This window comes from Lipotes vexillifer, unplaced genomic scaffold, assembly GCF_000442215.2.
Source record: "Lipotes vexillifer unplaced genomic scaffold, Lipotes_vexillifer_v1.1 scaffold174, whole genome shotgun sequence".
In the NCBI taxonomy this organism is placed as follows: Eukaryota; Metazoa; Chordata; class Mammalia; order Artiodactyla; family Lipotidae; genus Lipotes; species Lipotes vexillifer.
Window position 1 is genome coordinate 464,861 of NW_006785255.1, and position 26,460 is coordinate 491,320.

At 36.1% G+C, this 26,460-nt stretch overlaps 1 protein-coding gene across 1 annotated transcript in view; it reads left to right on the forward strand.

Annotated features, from left to right (window-relative positions):
* NECAB1 (N-terminal EF-hand calcium binding protein 1) overlaps positions 1-26,460 on the forward strand; it is a 285,391-nt gene that overhangs the window by 217,341 nt on the left and 41,590 nt on the right. The window contains exons 6-7 of the mRNA XM_007457341.1: positions 3,354-3,475; positions 14,521-14,597. Of these exons, the coding sequence (XP_007457403.1) occupies positions 3,354-3,475; positions 14,521-14,597 (199 nt within the window). The remainder of the gene's footprint in view (positions 1-3,353; positions 3,476-14,520; positions 14,598-26,460) is intronic.

A 26,460-nucleotide genomic window follows, 5' to 3' on the forward strand; every position in this document is an offset into this window, starting at 1 on the left:
ATTAGAGGATTTAGTTCATTTACATTTAAAGTAATTATTGATAGATATGTACTTATTGCCATTTTGTCAATTGTTTGGGGGTTTTGTAACTTAGCTTTTTAGTAACTTAGCTCTTTCACTATTTTCCCTTTTGATTTGATGACTATTTTAATGCTATGTTTGGATTCCTTTCTTTTTTGTGTTTGTATCTCTTTATAGATTTTTGGTTTGTAGTTCCCATGGCATTTATGTATAACAACCTATATATATCCGTGATTATTTAAACGTGCTGATCTCTTAAGTTGAAACACATTCTAACAACAATGCATTTTTACTTCCCCTGCCACATTTAATGTTTTTGACTTCATATTTTATATCCTTTTCTTTTGTAAATCTCTTAACTACTTATTGTGCTTATAAATGATTTTACTACTTTTGTCTTTTAACCTTCTTACTAGCTGTATAAGTGGTTGATCTAACACCTTGACTGCATATTTTCCTTTACCAATGAGATTTTCTTTTCATAATTTTCATATTTCTAGTTGTGGTCTTTTCTTTTTCACTTAGAAAAGTCCCTTTAACATTTGTTGTAAAGCTAGATTAGTGATGCTGAACTCTTAGGTTTTGCTTGTCTCCTTCAAATATGAATAATAACATTGCTGGGTAGAGTCTTCTTGATTGTAAGTTTTTTTTTTCATCACTTTAAATGTATCTTACCACTTGCTGTGGCCTGAAAAGTTTCTGCTGAAAAGTCAGCTGATAGTCTTATGGGAGTTCCCTTGTGCATAACTAGTTGCTTTTCTCTGGCTACTTTTAAGATTCTCTTTTTATCTATAATCTTTTGCCATTTAAATTACATTTTGTCTTGGTGTGGATCTCTTTGAGATCATTTTGTTTGGGATCCTCTATTCTTACTAGACTTGGATGTCTGTTGTTTTTTCTCAGATTATGGAAGTTTTTAGCCTTTATTTCTTCAAGTAAGTTTTCTTCCTCTGTTTCTCTTTTCCTTCTGGGCCCTCTGTAATGGTAATGTTAGTTACCTTGATGTTGTCCCAGAGGTCTCTTAAACTATTTTCATTTTCTAAAATTATTTTTCTTTTTTTCTGTTCAGACTTGGTGATTTCCACTACTCTGTCTTCCAGGCACTGATCCATTTCCTCCTGTATCATCTACTCTACTCTTGATTCCCTCTGTGTATTTCTATTTAAGTTATTGTATTCCTCAGCTGTGTTTAGTTTTTTTATCTAACTGAAATTTCTCACTGTGTTCATCCATTCTTCTCCTGAGTTTGTTGAGCCTCTTTATGATTATTAGCTTGAACTCTTTATTGGGTAGTTTGCTTATCTCCACTTTGCTTAGTTCTCCTTCTGGGGTCTTATCTTGTTCCTTCGTTTGGAATATATTCCTCTGTCACCTCATTTTGCCAAATTCTTTGTTTTATTTCTATGTAATAGGTAGGTCAGTCATGTTTCCTGATCTTGAGGAAGTGGACTTCTATAGGAGACATCATATTGGGCCTGGCAAAACACTTCCCTCTGTTCACCAGAGCTATATACTCTAGGCATACCCACTATGTGGTCTGCATGGGCCCTTCTGTTATAGTGGGACCAATTACTATGGGTGTACTGGCAGGTGGGGCTTTTCTCTGGCCCAGTTGGCTACTAGGCCCAGCTTCATAGTAGCTGATGGGCAGGACCAGGTCCCAGTGTGGCTAGCTGCATGGTCTGGGGAGTCCCAGGGCTGGTGCTAGTCCACTGTTGGGCAGCGTTGGGTTTCAGGGCAGCTAGCTGTGGGGTTCAAGGTACCTGGGACTGGGACAGGCCAGGTCCTGGGGCAGATGGTGGGAAGAGCTGGTTCTCTTGTGGCTGGCTGCTGGGTTTGTGGTTCCCAGGATGGATGCCAATTTGCTAAAGTACAGGTAAACCCCCAGCACTAATATGTGAGAGGGAGGATTCCAAAATGGTGCTTGCCAGCACCAGTGTCCTTGTGGTAGAGCAAGTTCCTAAAAAAGGTTGCTACCACTCTCTGTGTCCCCAGGGAGAGTTGTAGTTACCTCCTGCCTCTCTGAGAAGCTCTCCAAGATCAGCTGGAGAGCTTGGGTCTGACCCAGGATTCTTTTAAATTACTCTTTCACTGTGGATCTCAGATTGTGTGAGATTTTGTTTGTACCCTTTAAGAATGGAGTCTCTGTTGCCTACAGCCCTCCAGCTCTCCTGTATGCAAGCCCCACTGACCTTCAAAACCAGATGTTCTGCGGGCTCATCTTTCCAGTAAAGAACCTCAGGCTTGGGAGCTCAATGTGGTAGTTGGACCCCTTGCTTCTTGGGAAGAACCTCTGCAATTGTGGTTTTCTTTCTCTTTGTGGGTTGCCTACCTAGGGGTGTGGATCTTGACTATACTGCATCTCCATTTGTCCCACCCATCTCATTGTGGTTTCTTTAGTGGTGGAAAATCTTTTCTTTTAGTCTTCAGGTTGTTGCTGTCAATAGTGGCTCTGTAAATTATTGTAAGTTTTTTGTGCCCATGGGAGGAGGTGAGCTCAGAGTCTCCCTACTTTGCCATCTTAGTCACACCTCCCCAAGAGATAGTATCGTTATATATAGATAAACACAAATAAACACTTGTTGAAAAGTGTTGTCTTTGTATAAGGAGAATGAGGGCACAATATGATGAAGGGGAGAACCTGTTTGTAGAAAAACGTTTATAGAATTATTTGACTTTTTAACTATATGGATATTTAGCTTTGATTTAAACAGTTAAGTTAAAAACTGAATAAAAGGAAAAACAAACTCCATAAGTGTTCTCAAACTAAACAAAATACTATGGAAGCATACAAATAAGCATTCTTTCCATTGATAATTTGGGCAATAAAAGAATGTAGTTTTTCTTAAATTACAAATCAAGGTATGATTTTTTACTCAAACTTTTAAATTACAAGAAAAAAAAAAGCCCAATGTCTTTTCTTTTTTTTTTCTGCTTAATAACTTTAAAAAATAATTTATTGAAGTATAGTTGATTTACAATGTTGTGTTGGTTTCAGGTGTACAGCAAAATGATTCGGTTTTATATATATATATATTTTTTTTCTTTCTCAGATTCTTTTCCTTTATAGGTTATTACAAAATATTGAGTTCAGTGAGAGGAGGTGAGCTCAAGGTCCTTCTACTCTGCCATGTTCCCCCCTCTTTTCCTTAGTTTCACTTATAATGCCACATTACCAGGTATCTCTAGACCATGTTGCCAAGCCATAGTTCTCATAAGTTTTCATTTCACTACACTAGAAAATCTTTGTGTCTGATCTTTGAAAATGTGTTCCTTGAGGTAAAAGACTGAAGTACTGACACTGAGGTTAAATATTGTCTTTGTTGTTCAAGACAAGGGCCAACCAAACCAGAAGTCCTGTCGATTCAATGGCCTGGAAAACGATCAAGTCGTCGAGTCCAGAGATACAAAAACTTCTCCCCCAACAACCCTCAGTTTAATGTCTATGGTGCAGGTAATGAAACTTCGTCATTTTTCTTGAAGTTGACTCAATTGTATCTTCATATTGACTTATTTAAAAAGGACCAAAAGGCAGCTAAAACAATAATAATGGAATGCTTTTCTTACACCAAACAAGTTTGTCTGAAACCAAAGTGGTAAAGAGTCTAAGATATTAAGAACTAGGGTGGTGATCCTAATCATCAGTTCTGTCAGAATCCTAGCAGTTGTACTTGGGCAGTACACAGAGACATGTTGGGTAGGGAAGAAAGTGACTCAATCACCTAATATGTGAAAGACTTAAGACCTATAGAAATCATCATCATCTCCAAGCAAAGGAGGTGCCCTTTAGTCTGCACCCTAATCCCAGATCCCCAAGCCTGGTTAAGCATACTCTAAATTCATTTTAGGAAAAGATTATTGTTTCCTTTCATAACAGGACTAAAGTTATAGTCGCTTTTGAAGTGCATAATATAGTATATGATTTATGAGACTGAGACCTTAATAATATTCATTAGGTCATCATATTTTAACCATGTAATTTATATTAATTACTTTAAAATACTTTGAAATATGAAAACTTATGTTGTTAAGTGGAGTAATTTTTTTAAAGTATGAATATATATGCATATGTATGTATATATGTATCTGTATGTACCTGAACATATCACTTGAACATGTCATTTTAACATAAATGAATATTTAAATATCTACCATTTCAGAAAATCAATGTATAGATATAGCCTGTATTTACACAGATTGTACTTGAAAGATTTCAAAGTGCTTTCTTGAACACTGTCTTATTTTATCCTAACACCTTATAAGATAGATGTTTGTATCTCCATCTCCCCAGAAAGTAAAGCTATTTGTCTAGGGGTAATGGATTATTAGTCATTTTTTACAGTGAAAAAACCTCAAAATCTCAGTGATTACAACTGGAAATATTTTGTTCTTTTCTCTCATGGGTCTATGTTTGACTGTGATTTGAGTGATCTCAGCTGGATGTGGCTCCAGTTTTTAGGTTGGATTCAGCTCTACTCCTCATGTAGCTTCTTAGGATCAGGGACTACTTGGGGCAATATCTTCTCCTGGTCAGTATCAAAAGTACAGGAAAAATCATGAAGCTCATTTAGAACCACTGTAGGAGTGGCCATGATGGTGGAATAGGAAGACCCTGAGCTCACTTTCTCCCATGGTCACATCAGAATTACGATTATTTACAGAGCAACTATTGATGAGAAAGACAAGAAGACTAGCAGAAAAGATATTCTTCAACTAGATACATTAAAAGGAATCACAACAAGATGGGTAGGAGGGGCAGAGAAATGGTATGGTCAAGATCCATATACCTAAGAGGGTGACCCACAAATGAAATGATAATTACAATCACAGAGATTCTCCACAAGTGAGCAAGGGGTTCAAGCCCCACATCAGGGTCTACAGCTTGGGGTCCTGCACCAGGAAATCAAACCCCCAGACATTTGACTTTGAAGGCCAGGAGGGTTCACCTTGGGGAGAGCCAGAAGGCTGTGGGATATAGAGACTCCACTCTTAAAATGTGCACAAAAGTTCTCACATGCTCTGGGATACAGGTAAGAAGTAGTGACTTGAAAAGAGAATGGGTCAGACCTACCTGCTGATCTTGGAGAGCTTCCTGGAGACGCAGGAAGAAACTGTAACTCATCCTGGGGACATGGACACTGGTGGCAGCTATTTTGGGGAGCTCATTCTACCACAAGGACACTGATGCTGGCAGGCACCATTTTGGGATCCTTCTTCTAGCTAATTAGTGCTGAGACCTGTCCCTGGCCACCAGCTTGTGAGCACTAGAACTAAGACGCCTCAAGACAAGCAGCTAGTCAGGTGGGGACACAGGCTCACCCACCAGCAAGCTGGTTGACTTAAGAATCCCTGAGTCCACAGCGGCTCCAGGACCCAACCCTACTCACCAGAGGGCTCAGGACCTGGCCACACCCACCAAAGCACTGGCACTAGCCTCAAGAAACCACAGGGCCCCACAGTCTGCCATCAGGACCCAGCCTCATCCACAGTGGGTTGACACCAAATCTGGGAAACCCCCCCCGCCAGGGGTCTGCAGCCAGAGACCCTGAGACACAGTTCTACTGACCAATGGGCTGACACTAGCCCTAGGACTAGCCTCACCCACCATTGAGCAGGCACCAGCCCCAGGATCCCCTGGGACTTAGACCCATCCACCAACAAGCCTACACATCAACTCTGGTACCCTCAGGACCCAGGATTCAGAGACCCTTGAACCCGTGTCTGCCCACCAGTGAGCTGGAATTAGGATTGGTATGCTCAAGGCCTCATTGCAGCCCACTAGTAAGCTGACTCCAACCCTTTAGGCCTCGGCTCTGAGACACCAGCTCTGAGACACCTTGAACCCCTCAGCCAGCTGCCCTGGGATCCAGCCCCACTCACGAGCAGGCTGACACCAGCTTTGGGACACCCTGGACCCTGCAGCAAGCCATGTCTGGAAATTACCTCATACACGAGTAGGGCAAGACTAGATCTGGCACCTTTGGCCCTACAGCCACCCACCCCAGCACCAAGATCCACCTGCCACTGGTCCAGCACTAGCCCCAGGAATACCAGGACACTTCGGTCAGCCATGTCATGACCAGCCCTTGCCCACAAGGTGTTGGCATCCTCTGCCCAAGGCAAGGCCTGGCAATCAACCAGACAGGGGCTAGCCACACCAACCAGACCAGCCACAGTAGTCAGCCTAGCCACACCTACCAGACCAGCCACAGTAGTCAGTCAGCCAAAATGGAAGGACCCACACAACACAAAAAGGGGGCACCTCTAAAGCATGTAGCTCTGGTGACCATAGAGGAGTGCACCACAGGTACACATAGGACATCTCCTACAAAAGGACACCTCTTCAAAGTCAGGAAATGTAACAAACCTACCAAATACTTAGAAATAAAAACAGCAAATTGGGGAAAATGAGGTGATAGAGGAATTAGTCCCAAATGAAGGACGAAGATAAAACTCCAGAAGAAGAACTAAGTGAAGTGGAGGTTAGTGATGTATCTGATAAAGAGTTCAAGTTAATTATCATAAAGATGTTCAAAGAACCTGAGAGAAGAGTTTGGATAAACAGAGGGAAATGTCAGAAGTTTTTAACAAAGAGATAGAAAATATAAAGAAGAACCAAACAGAGATGAAGTATACAAAACTGAAATTAAAAATGCACTAGAAGGAATCAACAATAAATTGGATACTACAGAGGAACAAATCAGCAAGCTGGAATACAGAGTAGTGAAATCACTCAAGCTGAATGGAAGAAAGGAAAAAAAAGAAATAGAACTATTTATGAGACCACTGGGACTATATCAAGTGTACTAACATTTGCATTATAGGGGTCCCAGAAGACAATAGAGAGAGAAAGAGAAAGAGGCAGAGAACATAGTTGAAGACAGTACTGAAACCTTTCCTAATTTGGGAAACAGTAATTCAGGTCCAGGAATGACTGAAAGTTCCAAACAGGTTCAACCCAAAGTGACACACTGAGAAGCATTATAGTAAAATGGCAAAAATTAAAGATGAAGAGACATTATTAAAAGCAGCAAGGGAAAAGCAACAAATTACATATAAGGGAACTCCCATAGGCTATCAGCTTACTTATCAGCAGAAACTCTGCAGGCCAGGAAAAGTGGCATGATACATTTAAAGTGATGAAAGGGGAAAACCTGTAAACAAGAATACTCTATACAGCAAAGCTTTCATTCAGATTTAAAGAAGAGATCAAAAGTTTTACAACAAGAAAAAGCTAAAAGACAGCATCACCACCAAGCCAGCTTCACAAGAAATGTTAAAGGGACTTTTCTAAGCAGAAAAGAAAAAGCCACAATTAGAAATATGAAAATTATGAAAGGAAAAATCTCATTAGTAAAGGCAAATATATAGTAAGATAATAAATCAACCACATATAAAGCTGGTAGGAAGGTTAATAGATAAAAGTAGTAAAATCATCTATATCCACAATAGTTAGGGGATATAAAAAACAAAAATGTAAAATGTGATGTCAAAAACATTAAATGTGGGCATGGGAGTAAAAATGCAGAGTTGTTAAAATGGGTTTGAACTTAAAAGATTAACAACTTTTAATAGTCGCGGATATATATATATATATATATATATATATATATATATATATATATATATATATATATATATATATCCATGACTATTTAAAGTCACCAATATATATATATCAATATATCAGTATATATATATATATATATAAAACTCATGGTAACCACAAGCCAAAAATCTATAATAGATGTACACACAAAAAAAGAGAAACATAACATTAAAGATCAAATCACAAGGGAAGTCATCAAATCATAAGGGAAGGGAGCAAAAAAAAAAAAGTAAGAAACAAAAAAGAACTTTAAAAATCCCAAAACAATTGACAAAATGGCAATAAGTACACACCGATTGATAATCTCTTTAAATGTCAATAACTAAGTGCTCCAATCAAAAGGCATAGAATGGCTGCTTGGAAACCAAAACAAGATCCATATGTATGCTGCCTATAAGAGACTCACTTCAGATCTAAAGACACAGACAGACTGAAAATGAGGTGATGGAAAAAAGATATTCCATGCAAAAGAAAATGCAAAAAACCCTAGGGTAGCAATACTTATATTAGACAAAGTATGCTTCAAAACAAAGACTGTAAAAAGAGAAAAAGGACATTACATAATGATCAAGGGTTCAATCCCAGAAGAAGGTATAACAAAAGTAAATATATATAAACCCAATGTAGGACACCTAAATATGTAAAGCAAATATTAACAGACATAAAGGGAGAAACTGATGATAACACAATAACACTAGGGGATGTCTTAAACACCCTATTTACATCAATGGACAGATTATCCAAACAGAAAATCAATAAGGAAACACTGACCTTAAACAACACCTTAGACAAGATGGATTTATCAGATGTATATATGGGACATTCCATGCAAAAGCAGCAGATTACACATTCTTTTCAAGGGCACATGGAACATTCTCCAGGATAGATCACATGCTAGGCCACAAAATAAGTCTCAGTAAATTTAGGAAGACTGAAATAATATTAAGCAACTTTTCAACCACAATGATATGAGACTAGAAATCAAGAAAAAAAAGTGCAAATAAACACAAACACATGGAGGCTAAAGAATATGCCTATAAAAAACCAATGGGTTGCTGGAAAAATCAAAGAAGAAATCAAAAAATAAATGGAGACAAATTAAAATGGAAACACAATGATCAAAAATCTATGGGATGCAGCAGCAGCAGTTCTAAGAGTAAGTTTATAGCAATACAAGCTTACCTGAGGGAACAAGAAAAATCTCACATAAATAACCTTACCTTACACCTAAAGGAACTAGGAAAGGAAGAAAAGACAAAACCTGAATTTAGTAGAAGGAAAGAAATCATAAAGATCAGAGAGGAAATAAACAAAACTGAGACTTAAAAACATTAAAAAAACAAACAAAAAAAAACACCAAAAACAAAAAAAAAGACCAATGAAAGCAAGAGCAGGTTCTTTGAAAAGATAAACAAAATTGATAAACCTTTAGCCAGACTCATCAAGGAAAAAAGAGAGGACCCAAATCATTAAAATCAGAAATAAAGCAGAAGTTATAACGAACACCAGAGAAATACAAAGGATCATAAGAGGTTACCATGAACAATTATATGCCAGTAAAATGGACAATGTAGAAGAAATGAACATATTCAGAAGAAACAGAAAATATGAACAGACCAAATACCAGGAATGAAATTGAGACAGTAATAAAACAGACCGCAACAAACAAAAGTCCAGGAGCAGTTATCCTCACAGATGAATGCTACCAAATATTTAGAAAAGAGTTACCACCTATACTTCTCAACATATTCCAAAAAATTGCAGAGGAAGAGATACTTCCAAATTCATTCTATGAGGCCAGCATCACCCTGACACCAAAACCTGAAAAGACATCACACACAAAAAGAAAATTTCAGGCTAATATGAACATAAATGTAAAAATCCTCAATAAAATGTTAGCAAACAAATTGAGCAATACATGAAAGGAATCATGAGGCATGATCAAGTAATATATTTATCCCAAGGATTCAAGGATGCTTCAATATCTGCAAAACAATCTATGTCATACATTATATTAAGAAACTGAAGAATAAAATTCATATAATCATCTCAATAACTGCAGAAAAGTTTTTGGCAAAATTCAACATCCATTTATGATAAAAACTCTCCAGAAAGTGGGTATAGAGGGAACATTTCTCAACAAAACAAAGGCCATATATGACAACCCACATCATACTCAAAACAAAGGCCATATATGACAACCCACATCATACTCAATGGGGAGAAGCTGAAAGCATTTCCTCTAAGATCAGGAGCAAGACAAGGATGCCCACTCTCACGACTTCTATTTAACGTAGTATTGGAAGTCCTAGTCACAGAAATCAGACTAAAAAAAGAAATAAAAGGAATGCATATTGAAAAGGAAGAAGTAAAACTGTCAATATTTGAAGATGATATGACACTATACATAAGAAATCCTAAAGACACCACTAAAAAGCTACCAGAACTCAAAAATGAATTTGGTAAGGTTTCAGGTTACAAAACTAATATACAGAAACCTGTTGCATTGCTATACACTAAAAACATAGTATCAGAATAGAAATTATGAAAACAATTCCCTTTATGGTTCCATCAAAAAGAGTAAAATACCTAAGAATAAATCTAACTAAGGAGGTACAAGACCTGTACTTCAAAAACTGATGAAAGTAATTGAAGATGAGGCAAACAGATGGATAGACATTTCTCCACAAAAGATATACAGATTGCCAACAAACACATGAAAGGATGCTCAACATCACTAATCATTGGATAAATGCAAATCAAAACCACAATGAGGTATCACCTCACAACAGTCAGAATGTCCATCATCAAAAATCTACAAATAATCAATGCTCGAGAGGGTGTGGAGAAGAGAGAACCTTCTTGAACTGTTGGTGGGAATGTAAATTGATAAAGCCACTATGGAAAACAGTATGGAGGTTCTTTAACAAACTAAAAATAGAACTACCATACAACCCAGCAATCCCAGTACTGGGCATATACCCTGAGAAAACCATAATTCAAAAAGAGTCATGTATCACAATGTTCACTGCAGGACTATTTACAATAACCAGGACATGGAAACAACCTAAGTGTCCATTGACAGATGAATGGATAAAGAAGATGTGGCACATATATACAATGGAATATTACTCAGCCATAAAAAGAAACAAAATTGAGTTATTTGTAGTGAGGTGGATGGACCTAGAGTCTGTCATACAGAGTGAAGTATGTCAGAAAGAGAAAAAAAAATACCATATGATAATATATATATATGCAATCTAAAGGAAAAAATGGTTCTGAAGAACCTAAGTGCAGGACAGGAATAAAGACACAGACATAGAGAATGGACTTGAGGACATGGGGAGGGGGAAGTATAAGCTGGGACAGAGTGAGAGAGGGGCATGGACATACATACACTACCAAATGTAAAATAGATAGCTAGTGGGAAGCAGTCACATAGCAGAGGGAGATCAGCTCGGTTCTTTGTGACCACCTAGAGGGGTGGGATAGGGAGGGTGGGAGGGAGATGCAAGAGGGAGGCGAGGGAGGAGATATGGGGATATAGAATATGTATAGCTGATTCACTTTGTTATAAAGCAGAAACTAACACACCACTGTAAAGCAATTATACTCCAATAAAGATGTTAAAAGAAAGAAAGATATAGAATGTTCATGGGTTAGAAGAATTAATATTGTTAAGATGACCATATTATCCAAGGCAATCTACAGACTCAGTGAAATCCCTATCAAAATATCACTGACATTTTTCACAGATCTAGAACAAATAATTCTAAAAGGGCAAGGAAACACAAAAGACCCCAAATAGCCAAAACAATCTTGAGAAAGAAGAACAAAGCCGGAGGTATTACACTCCCTGATTTCAAACTATGCTACAAATCTACAGTAATCAAAACAGTATGGTACTGTCACAAACCCACACACATAGATTAATGGAACAGAATACAGAGCCCAGAAATGAACCCACACTTTTATGGGCAAATAATCTTGTCTACGACAAAATATGCAAAAGTATACAGTGGGGAAAATACAGCTTCTTCAATAAATGGTGTTGGAAAAACTGAACAGTTACATGCAAAAGTATTAAACTGGACTACTCTCTCACACCATGCACAAAAATAAATTTAAAGTGGATTAAAAACTTAAATGTAAGACCTGAAACCATGAGACTTCTGGAGGAAAACACAGGCAGTGTGCTCTTTGACATTAGTCTTAATAATTATCTCTCCTCAGGTAAGGGGAAAAAAAGCAAATATAAACAAATGGGACTACATCAAACTAAAAATCTTTTGCACTGTGAAGAAAGTTATCAACAAAATCAAAAGTCCATCTACTGACTGGGAGAAAATATTTGCAAATGATGTATCTGATAACAGGTTAAGTATGCAAAATATACAAAGAACTCATAAAACTCAACATCAAAAAAAAAAACAAAACCAAACAACCAGATTGAAAAATAGGCAGAAACCCTGAATAGACATTTTTCCAAAGACGGCATGCACATGAAAAGATGTTCAACATCACTAATCATCAGGGAAATGTAAATCAAAACTGTAATGAGATATCACCTCACACCTTTCAGAATGGCTATTGTCAAAAAAAACCCACAAATAACAAATGTTGGCAAGGATGTGGAGAAAAGGGAACTCTAGTGCACCATTAGTGGAAATGTAAATTGGTGCAGCCACTATGGAAAACAGTATGCAGTTTCTTCAAAAAACTAAAAATAAAACTATCAAATGATCCAACAATTTCACTTCTGGGATTATGTCTGAAGAAAATGAAAACACTAATTCAAAAAGGTACATTCAATATTCATAGAAGCATTATTTACAATAGCCAAGATATGGAAGCAAGCTAAGGTCCATCAACAGATGAATGGATAAAGAAGATGTGATATATATATATATATATATATGCATACACACACTATGTATGTATACAATGGAGTATGACTCAGCCATAAAAAAGAATGAAATATTGCCATTTGCAACAACATGGATGGACCGGTAGTGAAATAAGTCAGAAAGAGAAAGACAAATACTGAATATTATCACTTGTATCTGGAATATAAAAAAATTAAACAAGGGATATATGTTTATGTATAGCTTATTCACTTTGTTATACAGCAGAAACTAACACACCATTTAAAAGCAATTATACTCCAATAAAGATGTTTAAAAAAAATTAAACCATAGATTGTTCTTTCCATTTTTGTCATTTAGAAAACAGTATTAAGCCCAAAATATCCTTCTATGGGACTTTGTTGTGATAGCTGCCTTAAATTCTTTTAGGAGCAACCTAGAATGGAAAGATGTTAACTACTTTGCAACTTAAAATATAAACATAAACTTTGTTTACATATTTATAATATTTTATTGTAAAAGCACTCATTTTTAGTAGCCACTTCTTTGTCACAATGCTTCTTTTTTCATCATAATTTACTTGGTGGGCTTTGAGAGGAGCTTCACTGAAGACGGCAGGTGGAGAAGTGAATTCTAATGTAAAATACTGCCCCCTTATAATTTAGGTCTTATCTTCCTAACATTCAAAGCTAAAACAAGTCTTTATAGTTTTAAATTCAATCACATTCTTCTATCAAGAAATATTAAAAAGTATTACGTCAGCAAATGTCTGTGAAAATATTTTGAGCAAGCTGCCATAAGGATACACAAGGATACCAGGATGTTTGTGCAGGGGCTCACACCACAACTTACTCCTTCTTGCCTTTGCATAATAACATATATAACAGCAACAATAATAGCAGCAGAACTTACATAATGTTTAACCTGCTGTTAGATAGAGATGTGTGTGTGTATACACAGACATATTAAAAATACTAGGGGGCTTCCCTGGTGGAAGTGGTTGAGAGTCCTCCTGCCGATGCAGGGGACACGGGTTCGTGCCCCGGTCTGGGAAGATCCCACATGCCGCGGAGCGGCTGGGCCCATGAGCCATGGCCGCTGAGCCTGCGCGTCCGGAGCCTGTGCTCCGCAACGGGGAGTCCACAGCAGTGAGAGACCCGCGTACTGCAAAATAAATAAATAAATAAATAATAAAAAAATAAAAATAAAAATACTACATACATAGTACATGTACGTTTGTGTGTGTATATATATATATACACATATGTATGTATGCATATGTGTATATATACACAATCCTCACAGTGAGGCTTGTGATATTATTATACCCATTTAAAAATAAGAAAAGTGAGACCAGAGATGTTAAGTAATTTGACCAAAATCAGCGGGCTCCAGAGTTTGTACTCTTCACTGCTATGCCATGACCATAATGTCCACTCAGGTTAGTCCCTAGGGAAGGAGATACCAGCTACCTTGCTCTTATACTTCTTTTTGATTAATAATTTATCCCTTGTTGTGTTCATGGCTATGATTTCCCTGGCTCCTGCCACTGCTCCAGAAGTAAGTTTAGAATTGTTTCTTGGTGCTTTCCTTTTTCTAAAAGAAAAATCAGCTACATTATGTGTTGGTAAAAATGGCTCAGCAGGATCTGTCCTTTGAATATCAAAGGCCAGTATAGGCAACAACATAAAAAAAAAATAGACGTAAAAATGAACCCACTGGGATACATGGATCTATGGAAATCAATAACTTAGAAAGAACTCATGTGAATCTATCTATCTATCTATAAATATATAAATATATATATATATATATATTTATATATTTAAATGTGGTGATTAGCCAGTGACACTGTGTTCTTCCTTCAGGGTAAAAAAAAAGCTCTGAGACACCAAAGTATTCCTGCTCTGTCTAGAGGCCAGTGACAGTGTTCTTCCTTCAGGGTAAAAAAAAAGCTCTGAGACACCAAAGTATTCCTGCTCTGTCTAGAGTTTAATATATTGCCCTCATGATTTTCCCCTCAAGGCTTATTAGAAGAAGATAACCAGTGGATGACCCAGATAAACAGACTCCAGAAATTAATTGATAGACTGGAAAAGAAGGTGAGTGCTTCCTTTTCTTTCTTCTCCCTCTTAGCTTTCAGTAGATTATGACTCATTATTCCTTATTCCCCCAATATTCATGTCTGCCTGGATAGAATAGCAACCAGGATCTCTGTTATACTGCTTGATAGTTATTTGGGATTTTTGTTAAAGCAAATATAATGTTAATTCTCATTCCCCCCATGCCAATCCCTAATTGTAGTTAAAATAGTATATAGGGTTTAAAGTTAAATAAATCTACTGCATTGTCTGACTTTTAGGTTATCAATCATGTAAGGTAGCAGTGTGCTTGAATGATGCAAATGGCAGCTCTTGGGAATGACCTGGTTGATGTCTTGGGAATGTTTCAAAGTGATTCAGGGAAATGGCTGTGTGGTACACTAAAATATGATATTGTACACTCAACTTCTAGAAATTAGCATCTTAACTGATGATTTTTAGCATGAAAACTACCAAGTTAGCAAGCAAGTTAAGATATGATAAAGAGTTGTTCAGAACTATATTTTATGTTTCCAGTTATTGTATTTTTATTGACTAATTCAATTAGTACCAAGTAGTCCTGATATTATAGTTATATTCCTCTTAAGCAGCTTTAATGGAAGAGGCTGCTTTTGTTAATCAGTAAGAATATGTGTTTTCTGTGCATGCCAAGCACGAAGGAAGGAAGCTTTATGCTTGAGAGTTTCTGACTTTGAAGAACCCAGAGTCTACCTGTAAAAATATTCTATATTCATAAAATGAGTTAACAGATTTTTAAAAGTATGCAGTTGCACAAAACCAAGCTCATTGTTAATGCTCAGTAAATACTCAGTGACTGACTGAGACATGCCAAAGGAATGGAGCATATACTAAAATCTACAGTTGCTAACCTGAAGAAATGATCACTGCAAGCTGGGAAGGACCTCTTGTGTCAGGAAGGGCTTTAGGGGCCTTTAGAAATGATGAAAATTAGGAATTTTGAGTGCAAGTAACAGAAATTACCTCTTTAATAAAAAAGAAATCTCTAGAAGGAAATGGGAGTGTTCACGAATCAACAGACAGTCTAGAGATCTAGACTTAGGAAGTCAGTAGACAAGATAAGTCTAGAGATGTAGGTAAGCAAGAAATACTCACCAGTCTCTCAGGTTGTCTCCGCTGGAATAAATGAGTTTCAACAATTTCCAGTCTATGGACATTCTGCTCAAGATTCCACTTTCCAGGAGGGAGAGTCTGGTTTGTCTTGTTATAGTTGCATGCAGGTCTCTTAGATAAGGAAGGAGAGAAAACCTTGGTTAACAGTCAAGTATTAAAATGAGATGAGATCATTCACTGAAGGAAATTGTATTGTCATTAAAATCAGAATAAATGTTAGTCAGCTAACAAACTAATAAGTATTTGCTATGGGAAAATAAATTTTCAGTAAACAGAGAGCAGTTGGAGAGGGCATTCAGGTAAGGTGATGGCATGAGCAAAGGTTAAGTAGACCAACCTGGTTAGAGTATTCCATTTAGGGACATAGTGACAAATAAGATTATATGAAAGGATGGGGCTGAATTATGGATGGCCTTAAATAACAGACTAAGGAATTTGGGCTTGATCTTGGAGACAACAGGAGACATTTATTATTTTTCAACAGATAAGTGACATAATAAAAAAGATCCTCTAGATAGAAAATTGGACAGCAAGAATATGAAATGGATTCAAACACGAAGATTCAAAGTCAGAGCTACCAAAGCCAGCTATAACAGTGACATTAAAGGGCAGGCTGTATACCTGAGCCCACTGGGATCAAGTATAGTAAAAGATGGGCCTGGACTAAGTGACTAAAAAGAAAATGGCAGATTTGAAAGACTTGAGGTGAAATTAACAGGACCGTTGAATGGGTATGATGGGTAAAAGGGTAGTTTCAAATAGGAGTCTGAGGATTTGAGCCCAAGTGTCTGAGACAATTATACCACTAACAGACAAGGGAGAGACAGTGAGAGATAATTGGTGAGGTGAGGTGAGGAGGTGAACTTGTTTATTAAATTTCAAGATATAGTAGGACATCTAAGTAGAAATACCCAGTTAGATTAGTATTTAAGAAGCCAGGACAACAGATCGAGATCTTGAGAGCCATCTCCCAGAGGTGAAACCTCATGTCCTAAGGATGGGTAAGGTCTCTGAAATGGAGATTCTGTACAAAGAAGAACCACATCTAGAAGAAACAACTTTGGAGAGTTCCAGTCCCTCTGCCACCACATCACTGTTCACTAAATTTAAATTGACCACTTATGGGGACAAATAACATAAACTAAGAGTTTGCTGTAAGTCAACTTTCCTCCTTTCTAATTTCATTAATTGATGTGTGAATTGAGATTAAAATGCTTGATAATAAAAATAGTGGCCATACAAATTAGTTTTCCAATGGTGGAAGTCTTGGAAATGCAGGATCCTATTTAAAAACCAAACCTTGTTAAAACATAAAGATTCAGTTGTTAAATAAGTTTGGATTCATTTAAAGAATACAAATACCTCTTTTTAAAATGGTTTGGAAGTCCTTGGCAAAGCTGTCTTTCTTCTGGTGTCATAAATGTATGTCATTCTTTTTAAAGGGGTAGCTCAAACTCAGGTCATGGCTTTTTTTCCAACTTAAAATCAAAGTATTGTCATGTCTCCTTCTTTCCTAGGCTTTTTTCTCCCTTTATTCCTATGAAAGCATTTCATTATGAGAACAGTGGCTGAGAGGTTTGCTGAAAGTACAATGTGATGGTCTTCAACATGGGGCTCCAGCTGTGTGGGGCTCAGCACGATCTGTCTTAATGAAAGGAGAAGCAGTGCAAGCTGGGTTTTTTTCTACAACTTGTTCTGTACTATGCTGAATTAGGTTTTTAGAGGAAAAACTATCCAATTGAAAAACAGAAGCTAAGTGCATATTATATTTTACTGATGGCTGTCTTGTCTTCTCAGTTGTTAGCACTAGGTTTGATCTCCACATTAAAAGGGAATGTACTTACAGTGGAAGCCATACTGTCTTTTCTCACCACTATCTATGATAAATCTCTCCTGCACTGTAAACCAAGCCCAATACCATTTATGTGGGGGAAAAATAACCTTTGAAATTTCTGCAAGTCTCTTCAGACATTCCTTTTTTCCACTTCAGCCTCTCTGAGTATTTATGGGATATATTGAGATTATATCTCATGTTTTGCTTGAACTCTGCAGAAACCAGTGTTCAATACTTAAACAAAACAACAACAAAGTCCCTTTAATCTTCATGAAGTCTTAAGTATAACATCAGATCACAGGATATCCATATTTAAAGGGATATAATTAAGGATGTCACACTCATACAACTTGTTTTAAGTTTTTTACCTTAGATTAAAGAAAGTAGAACTGAAAAGTGTTCCTGAGTTGTTATTAGGGAAACAGCAGTCAAAGAGATCACTATTGTTACAGTTTCTATATGCAGAGTACTTTTAAATATTCAATTCACATCTATATGCATTATATGTTTGTCTTCACAGAAGAGCTAGGATTTAAATGGGCATTCATTCAGCCACTTGTTTATTCAACTAACATTTATTGAGTACCCACTTTATGCAAGGTACTATTCTGACAGTGAGAATATAGCAGTGATCAAAACAGGTAAGGTCCTTGGTCTCTGGAGAGACAGACAAACCCCAAGTAAATAAATTCATGAAATGAAGTAATTTCAGCTAGTGTAAAGTACTATGAAGAAAATGTAGGACAATGTGATGAAGATGGAGGGTTGGATACTTAAAGTGAGTAATCTGAGAAGGTCACTTTAAGGATGTGATATTTGAGTTGAAGTTAGAAAAATAAGAAAGAGCCAACTAGAGGAAAACCTAAGGATAGAGAATATAAGGCAGTGGGAATAGTAAAAGTGAATTGCAGATAAGTTAAATAACTTGCATAAAGTTCACCCACAAGAGAACTGCATAGCTAGAGCTATGTAGCTGTTATTAACAGGCTTATACTATTTCAGTCAGTCTGGATTTCTATAACTTTCTATTTATTTTTTATCTATTTGAAGGAATTATTATGCATAATCCTCACTTGTTTTCCAGTTTTGAGAAATAATTGACATACATCACTATTTAAATTTAAATCATACAGCATGATGGCTTTATTTACATATAAGATGAAATAATTATCACAATACGTTCGTTAACATCCATCTTCTCATACAGGTACAATAAAAAGGAAAGGAAGAAAAAAAGAAGGGAAAAATGTTTATCTTCTTAGGATTTACTCTCTTAACTTTCCTACATACCATACAGCAGTGTTAACTATAGTCATCATGTTGTAACATTACATCGTTAATACTTATTTATCTTATAACTGGAAGAAGTTTGTACCTTTTGACTATCTTCATCCTATTCCCCTCCTCCCACTCTCTGCCTCTGGTAACCAAAAATCTGATCTCTTTTTCTATGAGTTTGGGGTTTTTGTTTTTATTTTTTTAGATTCCACATATAAATTAAATCATACAGTACAGTATTTGTCTTTCTCTGTCTTATTTCTCTTAGCATAATATCTTCAAGGCTCATCCCTGTGGTCACAAATGGTAGGATTTCCTTGTTTTTTGTGGCTGAATAATATTCCATTATATATGTATGTGTGTGTGTGTATATATATATATATATATACATATATATATATATATATATATCACAGTTTCTTTATGCATTCACCCATCAATGGACAATTAGGTTGTTTCCATGTCTTGGCCTCTATAAATAATGCTGGTATGAACATAGGGGTGCAGATATCTTTTCGATGTAGTGTTTCATTACCTTTGAATATACTTCAGAAATGGAATTGCTAGATCATATAGTAGTTCAGTATTTAATTTTTTGAGGAACGTGAGAAAGCCATACTGCTTTCCATAGTGGATGCACCAATTTACAATCTACCAACAATGCACAAGCATTCCCTTTTTCCACATTCTTGCCATCATGTTATCTCTTGTCTTTTTTATGATGGTCATTCTAATAGACATGAGTGATATCTCAGTGTGGTTTTAATTTGCTTTTCCTTAATGAGTAGTGATGTTGATCATCTTTTCATGTACATGTTGATCTTTCATATATCTTCTTTGGAGAAATGTCTATTCAGGTCCTTTGCCCATTTTTTTTTTTTTTTTTTTTTTTTTTTTTTTTAATATGAGTTCTTTATGTATTTTGAACATTAACCCTTATCAGATATATGGTTTTCAAATATTTTGTTCCCATTCCAAACTTTGTCTTTTCATTTTATTGATTTATTTTCCTTGTTGTTGTTGTTTACTGTGCAGAAGCTTTTTAGTTTGATGTAATCCCACTTGTTTATTTTTTATTTATTTGTTTGTGCTTTAGGTGACATATCTAAAAATCATTACCAAGAATCATGTCAGGGAGCTTCATTACTATGTTTTCTTCTAGGAGTTTCATAGTTTCAGGTCTTACATTTAAGTCCTTAGTCCATTTTGAGTTAATTTTGTGAGTGGTGTAAGATATGGGTCCAATTTCATTCTTTTACATGTGAATATCCAATTATCCCAGAATCATTTATTAAAAAGACTTTCTTTTCTCCACTGAGTATTCTTCCCTATTAAATATTAGTGGATTGTATATGCTTGGTCTTATTTCTGGGCTCTCAATTCTATTCCATCAGTCTTTTGTGTGTTATTATGCTAGTAGCATACTGTTTGATGGCTTTAGCTTTATAGTATAACTTGAAATCAGGAAGTATGATCTCTCCTGCTCTTTTCTTCTTTCTCAGCATTTCTTTGGCTATTCAGGGTTTTTTGTGGTTCATATAACCTTTAGGAGTGTTTTTTCTACCTCTGTAAAAGATGCCATTGGAATGTGGATAGGGATTTTATTGAATCTATAGATGGCTTTTGGTAGTATTGACGTTTTAACAATATTAATTCTTCCAATTCATGAATACAGAATACCCTTCTACTTATTTGTATTTTTTAAATTTTCTTTGAAGTCTTTCATCAAGTCTTTCAGTCTTCACAGTAGAGAAATTTCACTTACTTAGTTAAATTTATTCCTAAGTATTTTTTTATGCTGTTCTAAATAGGATTGATTTCTTTATTTTTTTTCAGAAAATTCACTGTAGGCATATAGAAATGCTACTGATTTTTGTGTGTTAATTTCATATCTTGAAACTTTACTGAATTCCTTGATTATATATGACAGTTTTTTTGTTACATCTTTAAGATTTTTGTTTATAAACCAAGCCATCTGCAAATAGAGATGGTTTTACTTCTTCATTTACTTTTATTTCTCTTTCTTGCCTGATTTCTCTAGGTAGGATTTCTAGTACTATTTTGAATAGGAGTGGTGAGAATAGACACCCTTGTCTTACTCCTGATCCTTAGAGGAAAAGTTTTCACCCTTTCACCATTAGTATGATGTTGAGGAAGCTGTGGGCTTGTCATATATGACTTTTATTATGTTGAGATATGTTCCTTTTATGACTTTTTGTTAAGGGCTTTTATTATGAATTTATGTTCAATTTTATCAAATGATTTTTCTGTGTCTATTGAGATGATTATATGATTTTTTTCTTTCTGTTAAGATGATGTATCACACTGATTTATTTGCATATGTTGAACCATCCTTGCATCCCAGGGATAAATCCCACTTGATCATGATAAATGATCCTTTTAATGTGCTGCTGAATTTGGTTTGCTAGTATTTTATTGAAATTTCTGCATCTATAATTATCAGGGGTATTGACCTATAGCTGTCATTTCTACTAGTGTCCTTTTCTGGTTTTAGTCTCACGATAATGCTGGCCTCATAAAACAAATTTGGGAGTACGCTCTCCTCTTCTATTTCTGGAAAAATTTGAGAAGCATTGGTGTTAATTCTTCTTTAAATGTTTGGTAAAATTCATGAGTGAAGCCATCTGGTCCTGGACTTTTGTTTGTTGGGAGGTTTTTGATTACTGATTCAATCCCTTTACTAATAAATGGTCTATTCAGATTTCATATCTCTTCCTAATTCAGTCTTGGTAAATGATATGTTTCTAAGAAGTTTTCCATTTATTCTAGGTTGCCCAGTTTGTTAGAATATAGCTGGCTGTTATGATCCTTTGAATTCTGTGGTATCAGTTATAATGTCTGCTTTTTCAATCATAATTTTGTTGATTTGTGTCCTTTCTCTTTTTCCCTTGGTTAGTCTAGTTAAGGGTTTGTCAATTTTTCTTATCTTTTCAAAGAACCAACTCTTAGTTTGGATAATCTTTCCAATTGTTTTTCTGTTCTCTATTTCATTTATTTCTGTTCTAACCTTTATTATTTTCTTTCTTCTGTTAACTTTGTGCTCTGATCTTCTTTTTCTAATTTTTGAAGCTGTAGAGTTAGGTTGTTTATTTGGGATCTTTCTTACTTCTTAAGTATGTGTTTATTGCTATGAACCTCCCTCTTAGAACTGATTTTGCTGCATCCCACAGGTTCTGGTATGTTGCATTTTCACTTTTGTTTGTCTCAAAAATTTTATTTCCTCTTTAACTTCTTCTTTGATCCATTGGTTGTTTAAGACAGTGTTGTTTAATTTCCTTGTTTTCATGAATTTTTCAGTTTTCTTCTTCTTATTGATTCCTACTTTCATGCCATTGTGGTCACAAAAGATACTTGGTATGATTTTATTTATTTTTTTTTTTGTGGTACGCGGGCCTCTCACTGTTGTGGCCTCTCCCGTTGTGGAGCACAGGCTCCAGATGCACAGACTCAGTGGCCATGGCTCATGGACCCAGCTGCTCTGCGGCAAGTGAGATCTTCCTGGACCGGGGCACGAACCCATGTCCCCTGCATCGGCAGGCGGACTCTCAACCACTGCACCACCAGGGAAGCCCACTTGAAATGATTTTAATCTTCTTTAATTGCTAAGACTTGATTCATGGCCTAACATATGGTCCATTCTAGAATTTTGTTGTACAACTGAGAAAAATATATATTCTGCTATTGAGAGATAGAATGATCTATATATGAATATTAGGATCATTTAGCCTTTAATGTTCGAATCTGTTGTTTTCTTACTGATTCTCTGTCTGCATGAAATGTCCATCGACAGATGAATGGATAAAGAAGATGTGGTACATATATACAATGGAATATTACTCAGCCATAAAAAAGGAACAAAATTGGGTCATTTGTAAAGATGTGGATGGAACTAGAGTCTGTCATACAGAGTGAAACAAGTCAAAGAAAAACAAACACTGTATATAAATGCATATATGTGGAATCTAGAAAAATGATACAGATGAACCTATGTGCAGGGCAGAAATAGAGACACAGACATAGAGAATGGACCTGTGGGCATGGGGTGGGGGAAGGGGAGGGTGGGATGAATTGGGAGATTAAGATTGACATATATACACTACCGTGTGTAAAATAGATAGCTAGTGGGAACCAGCTGTATAGCACAGGGAGCTCAGCTCTTTGTTCTGTGGTGACCTAGATGGGTGGGACTGGGAGTGGAGGAGTGGGAGGGAGGTCCAAGAAGGAAGGCATATATGAATGCATATAGTTGATTCACCTCATTGTACAGCAGAAACTAATACAACATTGTAAAGCAATTATACTCCAATAAAATAAATAAATAATTAAAATAAAAGTAGGATAATAAAGCCCCCAACTAGTATTGTATTACTGTCTATTTCTCCTTTTAGCTCTGTCAGTTGGCTTTATATATTTAAGTACTCCAATGTTGGGTGCATAAATATTTACAGTTGTTATATCTTCTTGATATATTGATCTTTTTATCATTATATAATGACATCCTTTGTCTTTATTCACCATTTTTCGTTTAAAGTCAATTTTGTCTAAGTATAGCTACCTGTGCTTTTTGTTGTTATTATTTGCTTGAAATGTCTCTTTCCATCCCTTAACTCTCAGTCTATATGTGCTTTTAAGGCTAAAGTAAGACTCCTGTAGGCAGCATATTATTAGATCTTTTTTTTTTAATCCATTCAGTCATTCGATGTCTTTTCTTTTTTATCAGATTATAATCGCTTTACAATGTTGTGTTCGTTTCTTCTGTACAATGAAGTGAATCAGCTATATGTATACACATATCCCCTCCCCCATGGACCTGCCTCTCACCACCCCATCCCACCCATCTAGGTCATCATAGAGCAAAGACCTGAGCTCCCTGTGCTATAAAGCAGGTTCCCACTAGCTATCTATTTTACACATGGTAGAGTATATTTGTCAATCCTAATCTCCTAATTCATCCCACCTTCCCCTTTCCCCCCTTGGTGTGCATACATTTGTTCTCTACATCTGTGTCTCTATTTCTGCCTTGCAAACCAGTTTATCTGTACCATTTCTCTAGATTCCACATATATGCATTAATATACGATATTTGTTTTTCCCTTTCTGACTTACTTCACCCTTTATGACAGACTCTAGGTCCATCCATATCTCTACAAATGACCCAATTTCATTCCTTTTTATGGCTGAGTAATATGTCATTGTATATATGTACCACATCTTCTTTATCAATTCATCTGTTCTCCAAAGTGGCTGTATCCATTTACATTCCTACCAACAGTGCAAGATGGTTCCCTTTTCTCCACACCATCTCCAAAGTTTATTTTTTGTAGATTTATTGATGATGGCCATTCTAACCAGTGAGAGGCCATTCTAATCACTATATACTGATTTGCAGTTCTGTAATAGTTAGTGAGGTTGAGCATCTTTTCACGTGCCTCTTGGCCATCTGTATGTCTTCTTTGGCTAAATGTCTATTTAGGTCTTCTGCCCATTTTTTGATTGGGTTGTTTGGTTTTTTTATATCAAGGTCCATGAGCTGTTTGTATATTTTGGAGATTAATCCTTTGTCTCTTGTTTCATTTGCAAATATTTTCTACCATTATAAGCATTGTCTTTTTGTCTTGTTTATTGTCTTTGCTGTGCAAAAATTTTTAAGTTCAGTTAGGTCCCATTTGTTTATTTTTGTTTTTATTTTCATTACTCTAGGAGGTGGGTCATAAAAGATCTTGCTGTGGTTTAAGTCAGAGAGTGTTTTTCCTATGTTTTCCTCTAAGAGTTTTATAGTGTCTGGTCTTATATTTAGGTCTTTAATCCATTTTGAGTTTATTTTTGTGTATGGTGTAAGGGAGTGGTCTAACTTCATTCTTTTACATGTAGCTGTCCAGTTTTCCCACCCCCCACTTATTGAAGAGACTTTCTTTTCTCCATTGTATATTCTTGCCTCCTTTGTCACAGATTAGGTGACCATAGGTGCATTGATTTATCTCTGGGCTTTCTATCCTGTAGTAATTTATCTATATTTGAATTCATCTATATTTGAATGTCTGTGCCAGCACCATACTGTCTTGATTACTGTAGCTTTGTAGTATAGTCTGAAGTCAGGGAGCTGATTCCTCCAGCTGTTTTTTTGTTTTCAAGATTGGTTTGGCTATTCAGGGTCTTTTGTGTTTCCATACAGGTTGTAAAATTTTATGTTCTATTCTGTGAAGAATGCCGTTGGCAATTTGATAGGGATTGCATTGAATCTGTACATTGCTTTGGGTAGTACAGTTACTTTCACAATATTGATCCTTCCAATCCAAGAACATGGTATATTTCTCCATCTGTTTGTGTCCTTTTTGATTTCTTGCAGCAGTGTTTCATAGTTTTCTGACAACAGGTCTTTTGCCTCCTCAGGTAGGTTTATTCCTAGATATTTTATCCTTTTTGTTGCGATGGTAAGTGGGAGTGTTTCCTTAATTTCTGTTTCTGATTTTTCATTGTTAGTGTATGGGAATGCAAGAGATTTCTGTGCATCAATTTTGTATCCTGCACTTTACCAAATTCATTGATTAACTTTAGTAGTTTTCTTGTGGCATCTTTAAGATTTTCTATGTAGAGTATCATGTTATCTGAAAACAGTGACAGTTTTACTTCTTCTTTTCCAATTCATATTACTTTTATTTCTTTTTCTTCTCTGATTGCCATGCTAGGACTTCCAAAACTATGTTGAATAAGAGTGGTGAGAGTGGACATCCTTGTCTTGTTCCTGATCTTAGAGAAAATGATTTCAGTTTTTCACCATTGAGAACAATGTTGGCTGTTGGTTTGTCATATATGGCCTTTATTATGTTGAGGTAGGTTCCCTCTATGCCCACTTTCTGGAGAGTTTTTATCATAAATGAGTATTGAATGTTTTCAAAAGCTTTTTCTACATCTATTGAAATGATCATGTGGTTTTCATTCTTTAATTTGTTAATATGGTGTATCACATTGATTTGCATACATTGAAGAATCCTTGCATTCCTGGGATAAATCCCACTTGATCATGGTGTATGATCCTTTAATATGTTGTTGGATTCTGTTTGCTAGTATTTTGTTCAGGATTTTTGTGTCTATGTTCATCAGTGATATTGGTCTGTAATTTTTTTGTGTGTGATCTCTTTGTCTGGTTTTGGTATCAGGGTGATGGTGGCCTCGTAGAACAAGTTTGGGCATGCTCCTCCCTCTGTAATTATTTTGGAAGAGTTTAGGAATGATAGTTGATCACTCTTTTCTCAATGTTTGATAGAATTTGCCTATGTAGCCATCTGGTCCTGGACTTTTGTTTGTTGAAAAGTTTTTAACTACAGTTTCAGCTTCATTACTTGTGATTGGTTTGTTTATATTTTCTAATTCCTCCTTGTTCAGGCTTGGAAAGTTGTACTTTTCCAAGAATCTGTCCATTTCTTCCAGGTTGTCCATTTTATTGGCATAGAGTTGCTTGTACTAATCTCTTATGATCCTTTGTATTTCTGCAGTGTCTGTTGTAATTTCTCCTTTTTCATTTCTAATTTTATTGATTTGAGCCCTCTCCCTTTTTGTCTTATTGAATCTGGCTATAGGTTTATCAATTTCATTTTCTCA